This window comes from Sarcophilus harrisii, chromosome 3 (genome assembly GCF_902635505.1).
Source record: "Sarcophilus harrisii chromosome 3, mSarHar1.11, whole genome shotgun sequence".
In the NCBI taxonomy this organism is placed as follows: Eukaryota; Metazoa; Chordata; class Mammalia; order Dasyuromorphia; family Dasyuridae; genus Sarcophilus; species Sarcophilus harrisii.
In genome coordinates, this window is record NC_045428.1 from 568,348,991 (window position 1) to 568,371,142 (window position 22,152).

General features: G+C 51.0%; 1 protein-coding gene and 2 long non-coding RNA genes across 9 annotated transcripts in view; all 3 read right to left on the reverse strand.

Moving 5' to 3' along the window:
* DNAJC16 (DnaJ heat shock protein family (Hsp40) member C16) overlaps positions 1–4,208 on the reverse strand; it is a 45,750-nt gene extending 41,542 nt beyond the window's left edge. For 2 of the 6 annotated variants that reach the window (XM_031962815.1, XM_031962814.1), the window contains exons 1-2: positions 4,017–4,098; positions 1,305–1,489 (exon numbers count right to left, since the gene is read on the reverse strand). In XM_031962815.1, coding sequence (XP_031818675.1) covers positions 1,305–1,471 — 167 coding nt within the window. In that variant the 5' untranslated portion in view covers positions 1,472–1,489; positions 4,017–4,098. Of the gene's footprint in view, positions 1–1,304; positions 1,490–2,356; positions 3,019–3,064; positions 3,948–4,016 lie in introns of those variants that run through there. The other 4 variants (XM_031962816.1, XM_031962817.1, XM_031962812.1 and 1 more) reach the window with 4 other exon arrangements.
* A 717-nt stretch (positions 4,209–4,925) lies between these two features.
* On the reverse strand, positions 4,926–16,577 carry LOC116422843. Its single transcript, XR_004233379.1, has 2 exons — positions 16,404–16,577; positions 4,926–7,468 (listed from the first exon to the last, which is right to left on the reverse strand). It is a non-coding gene; the product is annotated as an uncharacterized LOC116422843 (long non-coding RNA).
* Positions 16,578–17,584: 1,007 nt separating this feature from the next.
* Positions 17,585–21,848, reverse strand: LOC116422844. Of its 2 annotated transcripts, none has more exons than XR_004233381.1 (3): positions 21,480–21,848; positions 19,697–19,805; positions 17,585–18,076 (listed from the first exon to the last, which is right to left on the reverse strand). It is a non-coding gene; the product is annotated as an uncharacterized LOC116422844 (long non-coding RNA). The 2 variants fall into 2 exon arrangements; XR_004233382.1 differs by having other exon boundaries at positions 21,398–21,848.
* Between the last annotated feature and the right edge of the window lie 304 nt (positions 21,849–22,152).

Here is a 22,152-nt window from a genome sequence, read left to right on the forward strand (position 1 = left end):
ATTAACAGGAACAAGATGTTATGAAAATAGTATGAGAAATCTGGGAACAGAAGGTAATATGACGTCATTTAATATTCCACTATTTGCCTAAGATCTAATTTCTATTCATTAAGATATTTCCCCCACCTCATTTTTTACTTGCTGTTAGCTTTGTACATATCATAAGATCAGAGGCTCAGGAATAAAAGGGGTGTCAAAGGCCTCATTTGACAGATATGGAAACTGAAGTCAAGAGAGTTGAAATGACTTGCCCAAAATGCATTTCTGCCAGTTGTAAGTAGCTGGAAGGGGGTGGTGGAGATTTTATTGAGGTTCTTTCTAGAATTCTGTGTGTCTCTGCTCTGATCACTTCTATCCAATGGTTGTTAATGGGAACTCCTCTATTAATCCTCCCTAGGGCCTTTTTCAAAGGAGGTGAAGTGTCCACCTAGCACCACAAAGACAATTCCTAAATATAATTCTTTTTGACTCAAAGATCAGTTCTATTCACTAGACCAGAGAGCAGTGAGCAGTCATGTATTTTGGCAAAAATAATTTTAGATTATCAGTAGCTTACGCCAAACCACTAAATTTCTCTATATCAAGCCTCTCACCTCCCCATTCTGTTAGTTATAAGCATTTATTAACCACCCACTATGTGCCAGGCATTAGGTTAAGTAAGTACTGAGGATATAGAGAAAGGCAAAAGATAGTTCCTGTACTTATACTTAAAAGTTTGCATGTGCATGTACCCATCTATATGAACCTATAACCATAATTTTTTTCCCTAAAAGGTATTTCCTTTTAAATAGAAATACATTCTCAATTTTAGTAATTTCTGAAATACTCTTTTTAAAAAGAACTAGTACTAAACAATGAAATGAAACAATAAAGTGGCAAGAAGACAGAGTGGAAGCTGATCATAGTTATGCCTCTGCCACTTCATGGTGGTGTGACTAAGGGAAAATCACTTTGTGAGTCTGTATCTGCTGCCTTCTCCGGCAAACTGGGAAAATGATACTTGCCCAAACTCCAAGGACAGCTACAAAGGTCAAATGGAAAAATGTATAGGAAAAAACATTGTGAATTGTATAGCTCTCACTGTTACTGATCAAACTAAGGTGTTGCCATGAACTTTAAACCTAATTACTCAAAAATATAGGAGGAAAAAAAGGTGACTCATTGGTAAATGTTTCATATAGGTATATAGTATAAATGTAGAGAGATACAAACATTAAAGCTAATCAATCTAATTTTAGGCTATATGTCCCTTTTGAAAGTGCTATGCTCATATTAAACTTCTATTTGTGATTTGTTCCACCTACCATTCCCGGGCGAGCTTCTTATAAGCCTTTTTAATATCAGCCTGGCTGGCTGTGCGGCTGACCCTTAGGACTCTGTATGGGTCAAAATCCAACGCGGACAAGATTTGCAGGATCAAAACCAGAACTATCAAGAACTGCCAGGAAAGGCTCAACGTTCTCACTCCCATTTCTCTTCCTTCCCAGAGCTGAAATGATTGAATAGGCATGAGTTTCAGCAGCAGAAACCTGGACAGTACCAGTCTAGGTAAAAGCAGAAGACATGGACGGAAAACCCTCCACCAAACCACCCTCCAAACTAACAAAACCTTAGGCATAAAAAGAAAAAAAAAAAATCAAGTCTTTGATGAAATTATATGGATCTCTGAAATTAGCCCAAGGTGGACAATTGTGCCTTTAAAAAACAGCATCATGAATTAAAATTACACAAAAACACAGTATTGAAAATCAATAGCTGTGGTCAGAAAACTTTGACTCAGAAATGGTTCAAAGATCACTGAATGTGTAGACATTTTAAAAATGCTGAACAAAAGAACCACACTAATTCATGCTAATCTAGAGCAAAGAATAGCTAATTAACATGGGAAGAAAAATCAAAAGGAGAAAATTCTGGTGAGAGTATTCAAAATACGTTTGATTTAGTTTACTAAAGGGACTCAAATTTTTTAAAATATAAACTTCTACAGAGAGGCTCTTGAAAAACTAAGAATAAACCATAAGATAGTTGAGGTGCCTGTGAGCATTTCCAAATCCAAAAGATCAAAGTAAAATTATTTTGCATTTTAGAATAGTAGGTTCAGTATTGTTTCAAATTCCATTACTTCTTGTTTGTTTCCTTCAAGTAAGGGAAAGAGGTGATTATTCTATAACTTCCTCTTTATTTTAGTTATCTGTATTATGATGGTCATGTCAGACTATGGAAGAACTCACGGAGACAGAAATATAGGGGCAAGATCCAAGCTAGAGAAAATTTAGTTTGTTATTAAAAGGAGGAGTCCATGATGAAGAATGTTCAGCATACCATCTTCAGTAAATCTTATCATTGTATTCAGTACCTTTCTGAAGATGACCAAGGTTGAGGTAAGAACAAGACAAGCTTTTAACTTCTTAGAAATATGACTAGTCAAGTTGTCCTAAGATGCCTCCATTATTTCTACACAAACTTTTCATCAATGATCCAATTTGGAAGAATGAAAACACGAATGTGTGCCACCTCCGCTCCAAGGATGTTACTTTTAGAAGAATGACAAACATGACCCAAAGGCAGATATGGAAGCTCACTATTTGCAAATCCCCATAAGGTTTTACTGAACTGAGAGAAAATACTGGTGGCAATATTTATGACAACTAGAGGAGAAAGTAAGATGAATCAGAGAGTGCCCACGCTAGACAAATGAATACTGTTCTTTCGTATCTTTTTGAGTATCTACAAACAGTGCTAGGTCCTATGTTCCCAAGCGATGGCCCAAGCTCCGCTTCTTAGACAAAACCTGTCCTGAGGCATATGATGAGGTTGGGAGGGGACAGGGAATAAGCCTTTATACAGCTGCTACAAAGTGACCAGGCACTGTGCAGCTTTAAAAGGATTATCTCACAATATCGATTATTATCCACGTTTTACAGAGAAGAAAACTGAGGCAAACAAGTTAAGTGAGTTGACAAGAGTCACTCCGCCAGTAACTGCGCGAGAATCTGGTGTTCCGGACCGTGGTGCCAGCGCTACCGGCCGGGCTCTCACCTGCCCTGCTCCCCTCTCCACTTACCCAGAGATTGCTCTTTCTGACTTTCACACCAACGTGGCCGCATACCGCGTCTCCCCGGGAGGACGAGAACTACTCTTCTATTCTCTCTGTGGATGCCCCGCAGAGCACTTGGCGCCTGCAGTGGGTGTCAGTGTAACGTTTCTTGGTGCGCCGAGTCCCTGACTTGGGGCATCCAACCTATCACAGGCGCTGCTGGGAGCCCGGGACCCTTGGGCGCTCAGCGCCGGGGGCACGCACCCCGGTACCCGGATGGCGCGCGTGCAAAGGGCACGGGGCGCGGGGAGAGGGGCGCAGGGGGACAGCACCCGGGGCCGCATGGTCCGCGGGGCGTCCCGGGCACTAAAAGCTACTTTGGGAGTGCTGGGTGAGACACGGAATGGCCAAGGAAAGCCGGGAATTCTCCGCGATGACTAGTTAGTTATGTAAATAAAGGAACCGATGGCGGGAGCATAGGAGGTGACAACCGGGGCAATGGCAGAGGACACGCGGGGATCCCCGGCGGCAGCACCCGAAGCCATCGGCTGAACTGGCAGTAACACTGCGTCCCGACCTCCGCCAGGCCCCAGCTCACAAACCCCTAGGGCCCCGGGAGGCGGCGTCCGGGGACGGCGGCGTCCGGGGAGTGCGGCCTGGGGCAGCCCCCGGCTGCGTGCTCCGGCCCGGAGGCACAGCTCTCACCCGGACGGGGGCCTCGGACCCCGGGCAAGTTCAAGGGCGCGCCCGGCGCGGAGGCGGAGGCCCGGTCGTAGGCAGGAACTCGGGAGACCCCGTATCAGGCCCGGCCTCCGTTTCCCCCGCGGCCACCCTTTCTCGGGCTCCGCAGCCCCACCGCAGCCCAGCAGTTTGGGAACCGGCCCAAGCGGTCCAGACCAAGACCTAGGCCAGGCCCCGCCCCGCCCCGCCCGCCCAGACCCGGCGCGACACCGTCGCCCGGAGGGCCGTCCTTCCTTACCGGGAAGAGAGTCTCGGTCCCCACCGCCCGCCCGCCCGTCTGCTGGCAGGCCGCCGCCCGGGCAGCCGCAGGGACCGCAGCGTCCTGGGCGGCCGAGCGCGACAGCAGCGGCCGCCTCCAGGCTCCGCCCCGCCTCCGCAGCAGGACCGCGGCGCGAGCCCACCAGGGAGGCGGCGCGGCTAGGCCAGAAGCGGAGCTGCACGTGACTCCTTAAAGAGAGGGCGCCTCATTCCTTCCTATCAACCTTGCGGATAGCAAAGCTGCCGGAGCCTCGCCAGCCACCGTCCGCGCCCCCATGAAGGAGGAGTCCTGTGCGCACCGCTCTTCGTCTCTCCCCCAATCCTCCCCGAGCGCCGTCGCCATGGACACGACGCGCGGCGCTGCGCCCTTACCCAAGAGGGCCCGCTCCAGGCCATTGAGAAGGCGGTTACGTGCTTCCTAGCGAGGAACCAACGCGGGAAAAACTGGGCCAATTCTTTAATCTAACAACAGCTCCCCCTGCTCTCCAACGCATCTTGGAGGACCTCACGAGTCAAGCTGAGGGCGGGCATTCCGAGATGCCTGGAAGTCGGCCAGGGACTGCCCGGTCCGATGACGACACGAGAGGCGGGGCTTCTGTTTGAGACCTCAGGGACTGTGCCGGGATGGCGAAGGTGGAGACCAGGATTCGCCCTTATGGGCTCTAGGAGCAGCCGACACCGGCTCAGCCTAGGGGAGGTTTAACGAGGCCTGGGCCCAGAGGCTGGAAGTGGAAGCGGAGCTGTGCGTGCCGGTTTCCTCCCTCGTCCCTTGGGATGCTCTTTGTTGCGGGCTCATTGCCCGCATTCTCCCTTCTCCCTCCTCCTCCCTCCCCCACAGGCCCCCCTCGGGGCCTTCCCAAAAGGAGACAAAGGACTAGAGCAGCTAGGATAGGGTCCAGAATAAGTCCTTTATTCCGGCTCGGAGAAGAGGTCCGGTGACTCACAGAATCACGACAGGGACAAGGCTGGGAGATGTCCAGGGCAAGCCACCTGCAAAGGGAGACCGCCCGCCCCCTAGGCTGGGACCTGTCCGCCCCCTCCTGATAGGAGGATGGGCATTCGCTACTGAAAGCAGTTTTCCAGGCCATACTTTGTGGAAAAGCCAGGTGCCCGTCCACAGGCCTCTCCGAACATGTACAGCTTTTACAATCTATTAACCCAGCCAATCGCTGGAGACCTGGATACACATTTACCTACTATTCACAAAGGATACACACCCAACCACAGAAACACAACCCACACACAACACCCATACATGCCTCAGGACCATTCACGCGGACCCACTCAGAGGTGCCAAACATGCTGCTCACACACACACACACTCACTCGTTAGGGATGGCCTCGTGGCCATATGGAGGCCAGGTGGGAGAGAGGACAATTGCCCCTTCCACCCAACTCTGGGGACCCACCTGGAACCACTTTTTACAGGATTCACAGTGGGGAAGGAAAGTAGCCCTTTTTGTACTGACTAATTCTACTGAACTCTTGTTTCAGCAGACAATTAAAAGAATCTTAAACAATTAACAAGTGATTACAAAAGTGATTAAACCCTCCCAGCTTTAAACTTGCTGCTAGTGAGGACATAAAATAAAAAAAAAAAAGTAAACCCCCCACCCCCCTTGAGGATCATCATAGACACCTCAGTATACAGAAATAAAATATATGGTTAATGGAAAGTACCCATTTACAACACACACACACACACACACCCTCCCCCTCAGAGCTGGAAAGAGGCTGAGAGCATCTAACCTGTCCTCCCTCTAAGCAGCCTGTATCCTGTCAGAAGGCAATCATGACAATGCTGGGAGAACCAGGGACAGCAGGGTTCTTGGAGCTTTGGGTCAAGCATTGCAAGGGCAGGGAGAGATTTGGACAGGTGGTAGATGAGGGAGGAAGATAACAGGAAGAGACAAGGTGTGGGAAGGAGAGCAGGTCTTTCCCTCAAAACAGGACTTTTCTCCATTGATGGATTGCCCAGACACACCTCTACATCCCCAGGAGTCTAGAATGGAAAAAGGAACAGTTCTTGCCCATTCTTTGAGGGTCAGTAAACACTTCTGGGGTCCATGTAGCAGGACTAGGCTGCTACTGAACGTCCCAGTGACCTAAAGCTAAGCTCTATCACACTGACCTTCAGTTTCCCCAAGAGAGACCCCTTCTCCAGCACAGAATAAAATTTCCATTTGGAATCAGAAGACAGGGATCAAAGATTTCCTGAGCTGTTTCTCCTTGGGAAAAGTGCCTAACCATTTGGGGCTTCAGTTTCCATGAGCATGCAATGAAGGGATCAGACCGTAGAGCTTGCCACTAGGGTCTTTTCCTGCTCAACATCTCCCATGTAGATAAGGAGTGGAGAAATAACGGTTTCCAGCTCGTTGGGTAAGAGAGGACTTTTCAAAGTATTCTTCTGTTCCTAGCACTGGACCCAGAGGAAGCCTGAATAAAGGCTTTTTGAATTGTATTAAATAGAAGCGAGGTGATACAGTGAGGGGAAGACTTCCTTATATATGGAAGGAGGAAAAAGTGAGAGGAATCCTCCTGGCAGACAGAGCTGCATTCCTGGGCAGGAGACAAAGAGGACACCAAATAAGACCAAAACCCCCTATGTGGAGATCACTCCATCCTGGGACCATGGACAATATGCCCCATGTGGTCATCCAGGCCTGACACAGAATCTTGCCCTGATCTCAGCTGAGCCAGGGCAGCTATCCCACTCACTGTCAGGCCTTCACAAATCCAGCAGGGCTTCTGGGGGAAAAGACTAGGAAGGGTCAGACACAGTAACAGCAGGGGGACCATGATGCCACAGCCAGGGAAGGCCAGGCAGGAGAGGGGGCCACTGCCCTTCTCTCTCCCACTCCTGGGAACCCATCTGGAACTAGTCTAGATGATTCAGAGGGACAAGGAAAAAAAACAAAAAACTTTTGAGGTATCTGCGTTCACTGAGCTCCTCTGGCCCAGGAGAGAACTGAGGAGATTTCTGTCAAACAACAGTTAAGACCATAAGGGTAACTAGTATTTACACAGCAGCAGCAGGAAGGCAAAGCAATATGCATAGGGTATGTCACCTGAACTCCACAACCTCCCGGGGGTGGGGGGTGGGGGCAGCTAGCCTTCTGCCCAGGTGACAGATGAGCAAGCAGAGGTGAGAAAGACTTAAGGTCACACAGCTAGTGTCTGCCTGAGGCAGGGGTTGGAATCAGTCTCTGAACCCAAGTCTGCCCTTTCTAGCCATGGGAAAACACAAACTAGCAGGTGAGCCATTGGGGAATATTCTGGGCCTTGGGGGAAAAAGGAGAAATAGTCCCTGCAGTCGACCATGCTTACAGATCTGTAAGAACCAAGAGGATCACAGAGAAGGTACTCATATATACACTGTCAGGGCCTCACCCAGGAGCTCTAGGGTCCAGAAGCTGGTTCTCCAACGAGGACCTCCCATGAGGCAGACAACACTTGTCCACCCCTTACAAGAAAGATTCATGACACACAATTAGGAAAGGCAGAACCAAAGCATCTCAGCTGTGGAAGGGAATTAAGGACCATGTTCTAAACTCTCTCCCCACCAAGTACCCCACCTGCATGTTCTTGACCAGGATCCTGGAGCCTAGTGGGAGGCAGTCAACATCCATTGGGGATGCCAGACAGGAAGGTTTCTGCTGCCACCTAAGCTAGCTTGGCCCCTGTAGCCTCGAGGACTCTCCCATCTGAAGAGCAAGCATCCCACCTAAAGCTCCCCCCATGCCTGCCTTAGCTAAGGTCAAATCAAAGAGGCTCATGTCTCCATGGGCCAGAGGCTGATGGATTTTTTTAGGTGTCTTGTCTTTTGTCAGGTGCTAATAAGACACATCAGGAAGCAAAGGAAGAGATGAGGTGACTGGCCTTTCAGTTCCTGGGGACACAAATCAGGGTCATGTCACTGTCAACAGCTCTTCCCCCCCAGCCCCTTCCTTCCTGTCTAGGGGCCAGTGCCCTGGAATCCAGCCCCTTCCACTCCTGACTGTTGGATCCCAGTCAGAAAACACTATTTTGCAGCCTTTGTGAACTAGGCCAGTTTGATCCAGACTCGAAGGTGAATGGGCAGATGGAGTTTCAGGAAGGGGCTGAGGAGGGGCTCTGATGAGCCATGGAGTCTTTCCAGCTGGTGCCAGTCAGATGGGCTCTGGAACTCCCCAGGTCAGGGGGCAGGCAGGCCCCTTCTCTGCTTCTTCTAGGCCACAGGGAGGCCTGGCTAGATCTGGACAGACCCAGCTCCACGGCCCTGTAAGTTACTTGTGCTGCTGCTGCTGCTGCTGCTGCTGGTGGTGGCTATGGCCAGGCTCACCCAGCAGCTGCCCCTCCAGATGCCCTGCCAAGAGATCCACCCATGCCATCCTAGGGGCTGCCCAGTAAGGAGTGGCTGGAGAGGCTGTTTTTTCTGACTGAAGCCCAGGCACCTTCTGTCTTGGGATGTCTCTGAGCCATTGCTGGGCTGGAGAGGGGAGGGCGGGGAGGGCCCCGCAAGAGGGGCTGGCTCCCTCTCCTCAGCAGCTTGGCAGAGTAGGGCTGTTCAGCCCCAGCTCCTCCAAGGGGCTCTCTTCCACATGGGGAGGGCTGGCTCCCCACTTCTGGGTCAGCTAAGAGGTCAAGGTGGCAACTGCAGACTGGCCCACAGCAGGCTCCAGCGAGGAGCCTTGGGCACTCTCCATTTGGGGGGCAGCCCTGTCTGCTTAGCTGACAAAGAGCTGGCCACGGGCAGGGAAACAATCAAAGCTCAGCATGTTCTGCAGGAAGGGTAGCTGAGTCTGGGGGCTCTTCTCAAACCTGGGCTACAGATGTGGCCTTTCCCAAGGTTCTCCAGGTTCCCCAGGCCTGGAGAACATCACCAACTGTCAGTCTGTGCATGCTGGTCTTGCCAGGACTGGGCAGGGAATGGAGTTCCTGGAAAGAAAGAGCAGTATTAAGTCACAAAGATTGCACACGAGGTCACCATAACGCTTCCCAGGTGCTGAGGACCTTGGGGTTCCCTTTGTTTTCCTCCCACCACTGAGGATAATCCCCAATGTTTATACAGATTGCCAGAACTGAGACTTTTCTTATTCATCAGAGCAACTTCTCCCAAGCAAAATGCACCCATCTGTAGGTGTGACCATGAAATAATGAAGAATGGCAGGAGCAAGAGGGAGGGCCTGGCTTGGAGACCTGCCCTTTCTGTCCCACTGGCCCCGTCCTAAGGCTCTTCAGGTCCGTAGGCCTCATATGCCCATCTGAGAAGTGCCCTTGAATGCAGGGAGGGATCAAATGCCACATGGTAAGGGAAGCACAAAACCAGGGGAGTTCCTATTCCAGACTTCTCATCAAGTTAAGACCTTCAAGGTTCCTAGGCAGTGTGGGAGTAGGCTTCTTCACCAGGGCTTCCTTCTAAACTCCTTCAGGAAAATAAACACCTTGTATTTATAGAGGGCTCTTCTGCAAAGCTTCTAAAGAGTATGATATACTATGAGAGCATCTCCTCTTTCAGTGCAAGGAGTACACCCAGAGATGAGGTTTCTTCCCATCTTACCTGCATCCTAGAAAGATCTAACCTTAGAAGTATGAGGGTGGAATAACCTTTCAGCAGGAAAGGGAAATGTGGGGAGGCAAGATTACTATCCAGAACCAAGGAGACCAAGGGGAACCAAGGACAGCATGTTTGGAGCTTGATCTTATTAGTCACTTGGTTTAGCCTTGGATATGGCACCTCTATCCCCAACAACATTGTTTCGCATGAAAGAATTTAAAAATTAGTTTTTCTTGTATACAGGTCATGGATTCAGCACTGATTCTTTTGTAAAAGTACAAAATTGAGAAAAAACTGATTTAAAAAAATGACACTGATAAAAAGTGTCATTACTAGAATACATAGGTAAATGAATCAGATTTGTAAGAATAAATGTTTCCATTGAGAAACCATCAATGGACCAGAGTATGAGGTTTTTCGAGAAAGAAATCTAACTTCTCATTATTCATATAGGAAAAAATACTCTAAATCACTAATACATGGAGAAATGCAAAGGAAATGAATCCTGAAGTAGCATTACCACTTAATGAGGTGACACTGGATGACATAGAAGAAAAAGGACAAATGCTAGGGTAGATATATCTGCATATTTGTACCATGGCTTTTTGGCCATTTTTGTTGTTCTTCAGGACAAAATGAGGTGAGACTGCAGCCACTTTGAATGTACATTTCTGCTACAACTTGGGAATTGTGGTTTGTTATCTGGTTATTTATACACTCTCTCAATGTTGGTGAACTTGCCCCCCTGCCCCCTTTTCTTTTCACAGAGGCAAAAGTTGGGGTAAAGTGACTTGCCAGCATCACACCGCTAGGAAGTGTTAAGTGTCTGAGGCTCCATTTCAACTCAAGTCTTGCTCATTAGAGCCAGTGCTCTATCTTGCTGCCTCTATTGTTGATGAACTTATAAATTAGGCCAACCACAGTGGAAAGCAATTTGGAAATGTGGCCAAAATGCAGTGAAATTCTGTATAGCATTTGACCTAGCAATGGATCAAAGAACGAGGAAAGAGATCCATATATACAAATAGATTTATAGCCACTCTTTTTGTGGTGGTAAAGAATTACACTGAGGGGATTCCCATTCACTTGGGTACCATTAGATTAGTTATGGAAAATTAATGGAATGGAATAATATTGAATAATAAGAAATGTTGAAGGGGAGAAAAAATCCGGGAAGAAATGTTTGAATTGATCCAGTTTCAAATAACTTGGAGAACAACTTTTACAAAAACAAAAATATTGTATAGCTAATGAACATATAAAGACACTGCAATTCATAACAACACAGTGACCAATTACAATTGTAAAACCTCATGATGTACCATTATCCAACTTTGCCAAGAGAAATGATGGATTCAATACACTATGTAACACATTTCCTTTTTTGGGGGAGGGGCAGGTGGGGAAGACAGCTAATAGGGGAATTTGCTTAGCATGACTACACATAACTAATGCATTTTGGTTTTCTTGCTTTCTCAACTGTGGGAAGGTTATAGGGAAATAGAGGGTAAAAGGAATTACACTTCATGGCAAACTGGAAAAATGCTTTTAAAGATGTGCTTTGTGACACTTTGCAGGTTATTTATTTTTTTTTTGATTTTATATTTCCCTAAAGGAATAGGTAAGCACAAGTATTCTGGGCAGAGAGGATAAGCAGTTGACCTGAGGGGTTTGCTTCATTCCCCATTGCTTCCCAGACAGGCAAAACTGACAACTGACAGCTATTGTGAGGAATATCCTCCACTACCGATAGGTCCTCTGCTGGACAAAGTGAACTGAAATCTTAGTCATTTTAAAAGCGAATTTCTGCTACAGTTTGAGAATTGGGGTATGTTCCCATCTGGCTATTTGTAGCCTGTAATATGTCAGCCTCATTCCTTTTACAGTTAAAAAAAAAAAAAAAAAAGGAAACAAAACAAAATAACTCAGGACAATTGGAAGAAATAACACCAGACCAAGGTCCCCCAGGAATTTAATCATGGATTTTATCCTCTGATAACAAGCTTAGCGTCCTGTCCATCAAACCTGGGTGCCGCCCATGGACATGGTGGTACAGGAACAACCACCACAAAAAATAAAAAGACAAAGAAAACAATTTGTAATATAGTCGTGGTTTCACATTGGCCTATATGAAAATATGTTTACATTTCTCAGCATGGCAAAATGTGCAAGGGGGAAAGGAGCACTCCTATAACCTCATGGAGTCACCTATGGCAATTTTGGATAGTCTCAAGAAGGGGAGCAGCCAAATCACTATTGATCAGAGAAATGCAAATTAAGACAATTCTGAAATACCACTACATGCCTCAGATTGGCTAAGATGACAGGAAAAGATAATGATGAATGTTGAGGGGATGTGGGAAAACTGGGACCTTGGTACATTGTTGATGGAACTGTAAACGGATCCAACCATTCTGGAGAGTGATTTGGCACTGCTCAAAAAGTTACCAAACTGTGCATACCCTTTGACCCAGCAGTGTTACTACTAGGTTTATATCCCAAAGAGATCTTAAAGGAGGGAAAGGGACCTGTATGTGCAAGAATGTCTGTGGCAGCCCTTTTTGTAATGGCCGGAAACTGGAAACTGAGTGGATGTCCATCAGTTGGAGAATGGCTGAATAAATTGTGGTATATGAATGTTATGGAATATTATTGTTCTGTAAGAAACGACCAGCAGGATGATTTCAGAGAGACCAGAAGAGACTTATATGAACTGATGCTAAATGAAATGAGCAGAACCAGGAGATCATTATACACGACAACAAGAAGACTATATGATGATCAATTCTGATGGATGTGGTTCTCTTCAATAATGAGATGATTCAAACCGATTCCAATTGTTCAGTGAGGAGCCATCTACACCCTGAGAGAGGACTATGGATTACAACCTAGCATTTTCACTTTTTCTGCTATTGTTTGCTTGCCTCAGGTTTTTTTTTCTTAGATCCAATTTTTCTTGTGCAGCAAGATAACTGTATAAATATGTATATATTGGATTGAACATATTTTAACCTATCTGCTATCTAGGGGAGGGGATGGGGGAAGGACGGGAAAATTTGGAACAGAAGGTTTTGCAAGGGTCAGTGTTGAAAAAAATTACCCATGCATGCGTTTTGTAAATAAAAAGCTATAGTAATAATAAAAAAAAGGGGGAGCAGATCAGTGCTCAGAGTGGGCTGAGACCCAAGCCCGCTGGTTTCGGAGTCTGGCCTGGCTGCAGAGGCTCCAAGCCTCACCCTTCTCTCCTGCAGGTGCTGGTGGCGAGTCCTTACAGAGGACAAAGGGATACAAGAGGCCGGATGATCCTGCCCCTCCAGCTAACGTCAGTCCCCTGCACTAGGACAGTCACGGCCCGGGCCCTGCAGAGCTGGAGTCAGGGGCGAGAGCGGGCTGGGCCCGGAGGCCTCTCACCCCCTCCCGCGACAAGGCGGGGCGCTGCGTCTGTTTGGTCCCGCAGAGCATCCCGCCCGCGGCTGTCCCAAGGCCCCCCCAGATGCGGAAGCGGGAGGTACCAGTGCAGTGCTGCGGGTGTCACTTTCAGCAGAAACTGACAGCAGCCGCCCTCTCCCAGCCCCTCCCCCGCCCAGATTCCCACGCCCCTCCCCCCGTGCCCCAGGGGAGGCGGCCAGAGAGGGGTCTCGGCCCGGCCCGGGAGGAACCAGACATCTTAGGGCAGACGTCACAGTCCACAAGTGGAACTAGGCCCAGGACAGAGGCAATGCGCTGCCACCCGCCCAGCCATCGCAGGCCCTTGTTCACTGGGAGCAGTCGAGGCTCCTCTGGTCCTCGTCCAGGGTAGCCAGGGACCTCGGGACCTCACCCTCCGCGGCGGAGGCGGCAACGGCGCAGCAGCCTTTCAAGCCCCCAGATGGAGAACCGCGACGAGAGCGAGATCTGGACAGAGGAAGTGTGCCACGACACTTGGCGTCTCAAAGAGTCAGCAGTCAAATTGGTCCCTTCCAGACAGCGCGGCAAATGGGAGTCGCCACCCCCTGTCAGGGTAGGACCCGGCATGCAACGCGCTGCGTTCCTTCCCCGGGCGGCGCGCAGGCCAGACCTTCGAGAGAGCAGTTGCGTGCTTCCTAGCGAGGAGCGGCCAACGCGGGGCTGAGCGCGCTGGTTCTTCAGCCTAGTCTAGTAAACAGCGCCCCCTACTCCCAGATAAGGATGGGAGGACCTCGCGAGCCACGCCAAGCCCGCCCGGAGATCTGAGGGGGACCGCCAACCTCGTGACGTCACGGAGAGGCGTGGCTTCGGCGTGGCGGAGGGGGAGGCTGTGACCCCTGAGCCCAGGCTTCCGCTTTGTCCTAGGTCCTCAATGGCGCACGCAAGCTCTCCCTGAGGGAAGCTAATCGAGGCTCAGAGGCTGGAAGGCACCGTGTGCGCACCTCCCGATTCCTCCCGTGTCCCATGCAATGCTTTAAGTCCTCGTGGTCCAGCAGCCCTCCCTCCCATGACCCCCCCAAGAGAGGCGACGGCAGGCCGCCGAGCCAGCTCATGAGTCCAGACCAAGTCCTTTATTGCGGCGCGAAGGGGTCTGGACGCAAGTCACTGCGCAGACTCACAAATACTAGAGAGACAAGCTCCGGGAGGCCCAAGAGCAGCCAGGCCCGCAGTGTGCTGGGCCCTGTCGCCTCCGCCTGTTGCCAGACCAGCCCTAGCGCCTGGGTCACCAGCATCATTTATCTAGCCAACGAAACTATAAGTGCAGCCACGAACCCATGGCACGCCAGGCCGGTGGGTGGAAGTGCCTCTTTCCCACTCAACGCTGGGGCCCCAGCCTCAACGTTTTCTGTGATTCGCAGCGGAGAAGGAAATAGCGCAGTAATCTCCATCTTGACTCTGCAGAGCCCATTTGGCTCATCAGACGAGTAAAAAGTAACTTTAATCACGAGCGATTAAGCCACTCTTTTTTAAACCAAGTGCTCTATGCTGCTCACACAATAGGAAAGCCCTTCTTGAAAGTGATTTATATGTCAGCGTTACAACAGACACAAAATACAAGATCATGGAAAAGTAGGACTATATAATGCTCCAAGTCACCCCTGACCAGAAGCACCTACAATTCTACAACACTAGTAAGAATCTCTGCCAATGCTCTCTACATCCCACAGTAACAAGTCTGAACCAAGCTTCTAAATCTATGAGATAGAAAAACTGAATTCAAGAATTAAAACAAAAAATCTTAAAGGGGAGGTCCAAGAGCCATTTTCACCCAGTGATGGACATTAGGGAATAAAACTAAGGGTAGGAAGACAAGTGAAAGGATTGAGGAAGCATTGGTGGCTTCTTTACTCAAAAGGGTTTTTTTTTTTTTTTTTTTTAACTACAGACACAGGAAAATGAATGCATCTATACAATACATTTCATTGAGATGGGGAGGAATGGGACCAGAATAGATAATTAACTGCTGTCACCCCTGCAATTTGCAGGAGATGCTTCAAGGGATGAAGATATCCAGTCACTCATGGCTAAAGTTTCTGACACTTTCACCCTTGGCCTCTCCAGTTTCCAGTAGTGGAAGAAGTAATTTGTCAGAGATAGAGAGTGGGAGCCCTGGGAAGCCCAGGGAACCTGGAACACTGTACTACAGTGGGAAAACCAGTGCAATGTCAGATGATGTGAGTTCTAATCTCACCTGTAAAAGATCGAGTCACTTCATCTTAAAAAAGACATTTCCCACTTGCAGCCTCAATGACCACATTTCAAGAATAGAAGTCAATCCATATATTCTCCTGAAAGGTCCTGTTCAGGTCAAACTATGAACCATGGAACAGGTTTTTCCATATGGATAATGAGTGAGAGTAGGGAAAAAGACCATCTCCCAGCTTCTTGGGGAAAAAAGGAAAGCTTTTTGTTATTGTTATTAGTATTAACACAGAAAAGGCACTTAATAAAGACTTCTTGAATTACCCATTAAAAGAAAACAAAATAAAAATGTTAAGAAACAAGAGACTCTCCCAGTAGAGCTGTAGCCCGGGGCAGGAGATAAAGACCAAAACCCCAATATGGAGAATACTCCACCCTGGGACCAAGGACAATATGCCCCATGTGGTCATCCAGGCCTGACACAGAATCTTGCCCAGACTCAGCTGAGCCAGGGCAGCTATCCCACTCACTGTCAGGCCTTCACAAATCCAGCAGGGCTTCTGGGGGAGACCAGGAAGGGTCAGACACAATAACAGCAGGGGGACCATGATGCCACAGCCAGGGAAGGCCAGGCAGGAGAGGGGGCCACTGCCCCTTCTCTCTCCCACTCTTGAGGACCCATCTGGAACTAGTCTAGACGATTCAGAGGGACAAGGAAAAAAGAAAAACCTTTTGAGATATCTGCGTTCACTGAGCTCCTCTGGCCCAGGAGAGAACTGAGGAGATTTCTGCCAAAAAACAGTTAAGACCATAAGGGTAACTAGTATTTACACAGCAGCAGCAGGAAGGCAAAGCAATATGCATAGGGTATGTCACCTGAACCCCACAACCTCCCCGGGAGGGGGGGGGCAGCTAGCCTTCTGCCCAGGTGACAGATGAGCAAGCAGAGGTGAGAAAGACTTAAGGTCACACAGCTAGTGTCTGCCTGAGGTAGGGGTTGGAATCAGTCTCTGAACCCAAGTCTGCCCTTCTAGCCATGGGAAAACACAAACTAGCAGGTGAGCCATTGGGGAATATTCTGGGCCTTGGGGGGAAAAGGAGAAATAGTCCCTGCAGTCAACCACACTTGCAGATCTGTAAGAACCAAGAGGATCACAGAGAAGGTACTCATATATACACTGTTAGGGCCTCACCCAGGAGCTCTAGGGTCCAGAAGCAGGTCCTCCAAGGTCCCATGAGGACCTCCCATGAGGCAGACAACACTTGTCCACCCCTTACAAGAAAGATTCATGACACACAATTAGGAAAGGCAGAACCAAAGAGTCTCAGCTGTGGAAGGGAATTAAGGACCATGTTCTAAACTCTCTCTCCACCAAGTACTCCATCTGCATGTTTTTGTGTGTGTGTGTGTGTGTGTGTTTTTTTTTTTTGCTGAGGCATGTGGGGTCAAGTGACTTGCCCAGGGTCACACAGCTAGGAAGTATTAAGTGTCTGAAGTCAGATTTGAATCAGGTCTTCTGACTTCAGGATTGGTGCTCTATCCACTGAGCAACCTAGCAGTTCCCTTCCCCCCCCACCCCCCCAACTGCATGTTCTTGATCAGGATCCTGGAGCCTGGAGGGAGGCAGTCAACATCCATTTGGGATGGCAGACAGGAAGGTTTCTGCTGCCACCTAAGCTAGCTTGGCCCCTGTAGCCTCGAGGACTCCCCCATCTGAAGAGCAAGCATCCCACCTAAAGCTCCCCCCATGCCTGCCTTAGCTAAGGTCAAATCAAAGAGGCTCATGTCTCCATGGGCCAGAGGCTGATGGATTTTTTTAGGTGTCTTGTCTTTTGTCAGGTGCTAATAAGACATAACAGGAAGCAAAGGAAGAGATGAGAAGGTGGCTGGCCTTTCAGTTCCTGGGGACACAAATCAGGGTCATGTCACTGTCAACAGCTCTTCCCCCCCAGCCCCTTCCTTCCTGTCTAGGGGCCAGTGCCCTGGAATCCAGCCCCTTCCGCTCCTGACTGTTGGACCCCAGTCAGAAAACACCATTTTGCAGCCTTTGTGAACCAGCCCAGTTTGATCCAGACTCGAAGGTGAATGGGCAGTTGGAGTTTCAGGAAGGGGCTGAGGAGGGGCTCTGATGAGCCATGGAGTCTTTCCAGCTGGTGCCAGTCAGATGGGCTCTGGAACTCCCCAGGTCAGGGGGCAGGCAGGCCCCTTCTCTGCTTGTTCTAGGCCACAGGGAAGGCCTGGCTAGATCTGGACAGACCCAGCTCCACGGCCCTGTAAGTCACTCGTGCTCCTGCTGCTGGTGGTGGCTATGGCCAGGCTCACCCAGCAGCTGCCCCTCCAGATGCCCTGCCAAGAGATCCACCCATGCCATACTAGGGGCTGCCCAGTAAGGAGTGGCTGGAGAGGCTGTTTTTTCTGACTGAAGCCCAGGCACCTTCTGTCTTGGGATGTCTCTGAGCCATTGCTGGGCTGGAGAGGGGAGGGCGGGGAGGGCCCTGAGGGGCTGGCTCCCTCTCCTCAGCAGCTTGGCAGAGTAGGGCTGTTCAGCCCCAGCTCCTCCAAGGGGCTCTCTTCCACATGGGGAGGGCTGGCTCCCCACTTCTGGGTCAGCTAAGAGGTCAAGGTGGCAGCTGCAGACCGGCCCACAGCAGGCTCCAGCGAGGAGCCTTGGGCACTCTCCATTTGGGGGGCAGCCCTGTCTGCTTAGCTGACAAAGAGCTGGCCACAGGCAGGGAAACAGTCAAAGCTCAGCATGTTCTGCACGAAGGGTAGCTGAGTCTGGGGGCTCTTCTCAAACCTGGGCTACAGATGTGGCCTTTCCCAAGGCTCTCCAGGTTCCCCAGGCCTGGAGAACATCACCAACTGTCTGTTTGTGCATGCTGGCCTTGCCAGGACTGGGCAGGGAATGGAGTTCCTGGAAAAAAAGAACAGTATTAAGTCAGAGATTGTACACGAGGTCACCCTAAGATTTCCCCAGGTGCTGAGGACTTTGGGGTTCCCTTTGTTTTCCTCCCACCACAGAGGATAATCCCCAATGTTTATACAGTTTGTCAGACCTGAGACTTTTCTTATTCATCAGAGCAACTTCTCCCAAGCAAAACGCAGCCCACTACCCATCTGTAGGTGTGACCATGAAATAATGAAGAATGGCAGGAGCAAGAGGGAGGGCCTGGCTTAGAGATCTGCCCTTTTTGTCCCACTGGGTCTGGCCCTGTCAGATCCTTGGGCCTCACAATGCCCACCTGGGAAGTGGCCACCCTTCCTCCCTCTCATGGATATAGCGAGGGATCAAATGCTGCATGGAAGGATAAGCCCCAGAGAAATGATCATTCTTTTTCCAAACCCCTTGGCAGACCCTCTACACTGTAGGACCTGCCAGGTCCTCAGGAAGCCTCACAGCTTCCTTTTTAATCGTCTCTCTGATAATAAATAATGAGAGAGAGAAAGAAAGAGAAGAGAGTCCTTTTGCAAGACTTGTAAGTTGTGTGATAAACTAGGAAAGCCTCTTGTCATTCAGTGGCTATGCAGATGGAGTTTCTTTTCATTTCAATTGCAGCCTGGAAGGATGCAAAGCAAGTATAGGCAGGGCAGAAACATGAGGCTCCAAGGCCATTTCACTAGGAAAGAGGGGAAGGTGGGAAGATTGTTGTGGGGAGGACAGGGACAAGGCATTGACAGCTGGAAATGTGACCTCCTTTGTCATCTAGCTTAGCCTGTGATGTGGCACCTCTAAATCTAACTCCTTTGTTTTGTAGGATACCATCACATGAAAAGCCGTTCTGCTTATATACAGGCAATGTGGAGCAGCCAGCTGGTGCTGTGGGTAGAAAGTTGGGCCTCAAGTCAGGAAAATCGAGGTCCTATCCAGCCTCAGATACTCTTGCTGTGTGACCCTGGGCCAATCACTTAACCCTGTTTGCCTCAGCTTCCTTATCTGCAAAATGACCTGGAGAAGGAACTGGCAAATCACTCCAGTATCTTGATTAAGAAAAGCCAAGAGCTCAAGAAGAGATGTACATGATTCTAAAAAGAGTAACAATATAAAACACAGTGTATTCAGGATTAATTCTTTCGGAAATTCAGGTAATGGAGAAAGAATTAATTTAGCAGCAAACCTTTTGGTTAAATGTCAAATTCCTAAAGTATATAGGGAAATGAATCGAGTTGCCAAGAATAAGTATCATGCTTGCATTGAGAAATTGTCAATGTATAATAAGAATAGGTAAGGCTGCAGAAGAAGAAATTCAACATATTTATAATGGAAAAAATACTCTAATCTAATTCAGGGTTTCTTCAAACTTTTTTGACTGGATCCCTTCCTGCTCCACAAATTTTTGCAGGATACAGAGTATATGAATGTAAAACACTGGTATGTAAATCAAACATTTACTGATCATAAAGTATAATATAGGATGTCTACATTTAGTGAAGAGACCCCATATGGGATTGGAAAATACTGTTTAAAAGCTAGGTTCTAAATAAGTAATATTTAGTGAAATAGGAATGAAAACAACTCTGCAGTACTATTTTGTACCTGCGAGATTGGTAAGGATGACCAAAAAAAGTGAAACTGAGAAATGCTGGTTGCTGGGAGGAACATCCTGGCAGGTTTGGGAATTCAGTCAAGCATTCTGGTGAGAAATCTGAAAATATGGTCAATTAGCTCTGAAAGCGATCACAGCCTTGGGCAAAGTAAAGAGAAATCACAATTCTAAAAAACTCAAGATAAAATACACTATCTCCCCCTCTGAGACCACCCCTCCCCCTGAGCCCGCCGGGCTGGTCCGGCGCTGGCTGCCCACGGCTGCCAGCCGCATCCCCTCTCTCCTGCCGGCGCTAGCTGAGCCCGCACGAAGGGATACGGGAGGATCCTGCCGCTCCCGCTAACGTCAGTCCCCGGCACTAGGAGTCCCGCAGGCAGAGCCCCGGGCACGGGCGGGCCGGGCACTAAGGGGGCAAGGAGGTTTTCCCCACCCCCAGCTCCTCTGGTTCGCTACAACGGCCCCCCCCGCGGGCCCGCAGCCAGAGGCCGGAACAAGCCGGGGCTCAGCATCTCCTCTGGTCCAGAGGAGCCCGCTGCCCGTCGCCCTCCCTCCTAGGAGGCGTCAGGAGGAAAGAAAAGCGGGCAGTGCCCGCGCGGCCCCTAGGTCATCTCTTCCCGCAGAAACTGACAGCCCGCCTCCCGCCCGCCCAGTCCCGCCTCCATCCCTCCCCAGTCCCGCCTCCTAGTCCCGCCTCCATCCCTCCCCCCAGTCCCGCCTCCATCCCGCCCGCCCAGTCCGCCTCCATCCCGCCCGCCCAGTCCGGCCTCCATCCGCCGCCCAGTCCCGCCTCTCCCCCAGTCCGCCTCCTCGCCGCCCAGTCCGCCTCCCGCCTCCCTCCTCCCCAGTCCCGCCTCCTGTCCCGCCTCCATACCTCCCCCAGTCCCGCCTCCATCCGCCCGCCCAGTCCGCCTCCTCCCCCAGTCCCGCCTCTCGCCCGCCCAGTCCGCCTCCGCCGCCCAGTCCCTCCTCCTCCCCAGTCCGCCTCCATCCCTCCCCAGTCTGCCTCCCTCCCCCAGTCCCGCCTCTCGCCCGCCCAGTCCCGCCTCCCGCCTCCCAGTCCCTCCTCCTCCCCAGTCCCGCCTCCTCCCCCCCAGTCCCGCCTCCGCCCGCCCAGTCCCTCCTCCCTCCCCAGTCCCTCCATCCCTCCCCAGTCCCGCCTCCTGCCTGCCCAGTCCTGCCTCCTCCTCCCAGTCCCGCCTCCCAGTCCCGCCTCCATCCCTCCCCCAGTCCCCCTCCCGCCGCCAGTCCGCCTCCCGCCTCCCTCCTCCCCAGTCCCGCCTCCTAGTCCCGCCTCCATCCCTCCCCCCAGTCCCGCCTCCATCCCGCCGCCCAGTCCGCCTCCCTCCCCCCAGTCCGCCTCCGCCGCCCAGTCCGCCTCCTCCTCCCCAGTCCCGCCTCCCAGTCCGCCTCCATCCTCCTCCCAGTCCGCCTCCCTCCCCCCGCCCACCGCAGCTGCGGCCCGGGGCAGCCTAGTCCTTCAGGGACCCCTGGGAGGCCCGGGGCCAGGAGGGGCTGCTCCGCTCTCCCTGCCTCCGGCCTCGGCCCAGGGCTGGTCCGCCCGGGAGAAGTTCGAGCTCGCGCCACCGAGTCAGGCTGCCTCTGCCCCAGTCTCCCGCCTTGTCCCTCCCCCTCGGCCCCCGCAGCTGGCAGGCGGTCCCTGCAGTCTGGGGACGGGCCACGCCGTCCTTTACCCCGGGGCACAGTCACGGTAGCCATGGGTCCGCCGCCCTGGGCAGCGAAGGCACCAGAGTCCGGGAAGCCCGGTCTGTTCACCTCCGAGTCAGGACAGCGCTGGGAGCCGGTACCGGAGACGACGCGCGACTATGGCGCTACCGAACTCCTGGCCTAACAGTTCCCCAGCTGGGGGCGCTACCGAACGCGTTCTCTGGCCTAACAGTTCCCCAGCTGCGGGCTGAGCCTCGCCGACCACCGTCACAAGGCAGGACAGGGAGGGGAACGTTTGGACGGCCTTTGGGTCCCAACCCCAGTACCCAGAACGCCGTAGCCAAGGAAACGGCGCGTCCTACTGAGGCCCGATCCTAGAGGCCCTGGGCCGGTCATCGAGAGTAGCAAAGAGCGAACGCAGAGAGTAACGGGCAGGTTCTTTGGTCTAGTGACAGCACCCCCTACTCCTCGACAAACATGGGATGTCCTGGGATCTGCCGAGAACGGTGCAGCTCGGTGACGTCACGGGAAGGCGGGGCTTCCCCTGCTTTTTTTTCCCCCCCATGACCCTGTGCACAGGATGGCGAGAGACTTTATCCCCGGAGACCAGCTTTCGGCTTTGCCCGAAGTCCCTTCCGGGATGGCCCGCCCAGGTTCTTCCCGGGAGAGGTTTATCGAGGCCGGGGCCCGGAGTCTGCAAGGCACTGGAGGGGCACCGGTTCCACATGTGCCTCAGTTTCCTCCCGTGTCCCCCGGGATGTTCTTTGCCAGGGACTCGTTG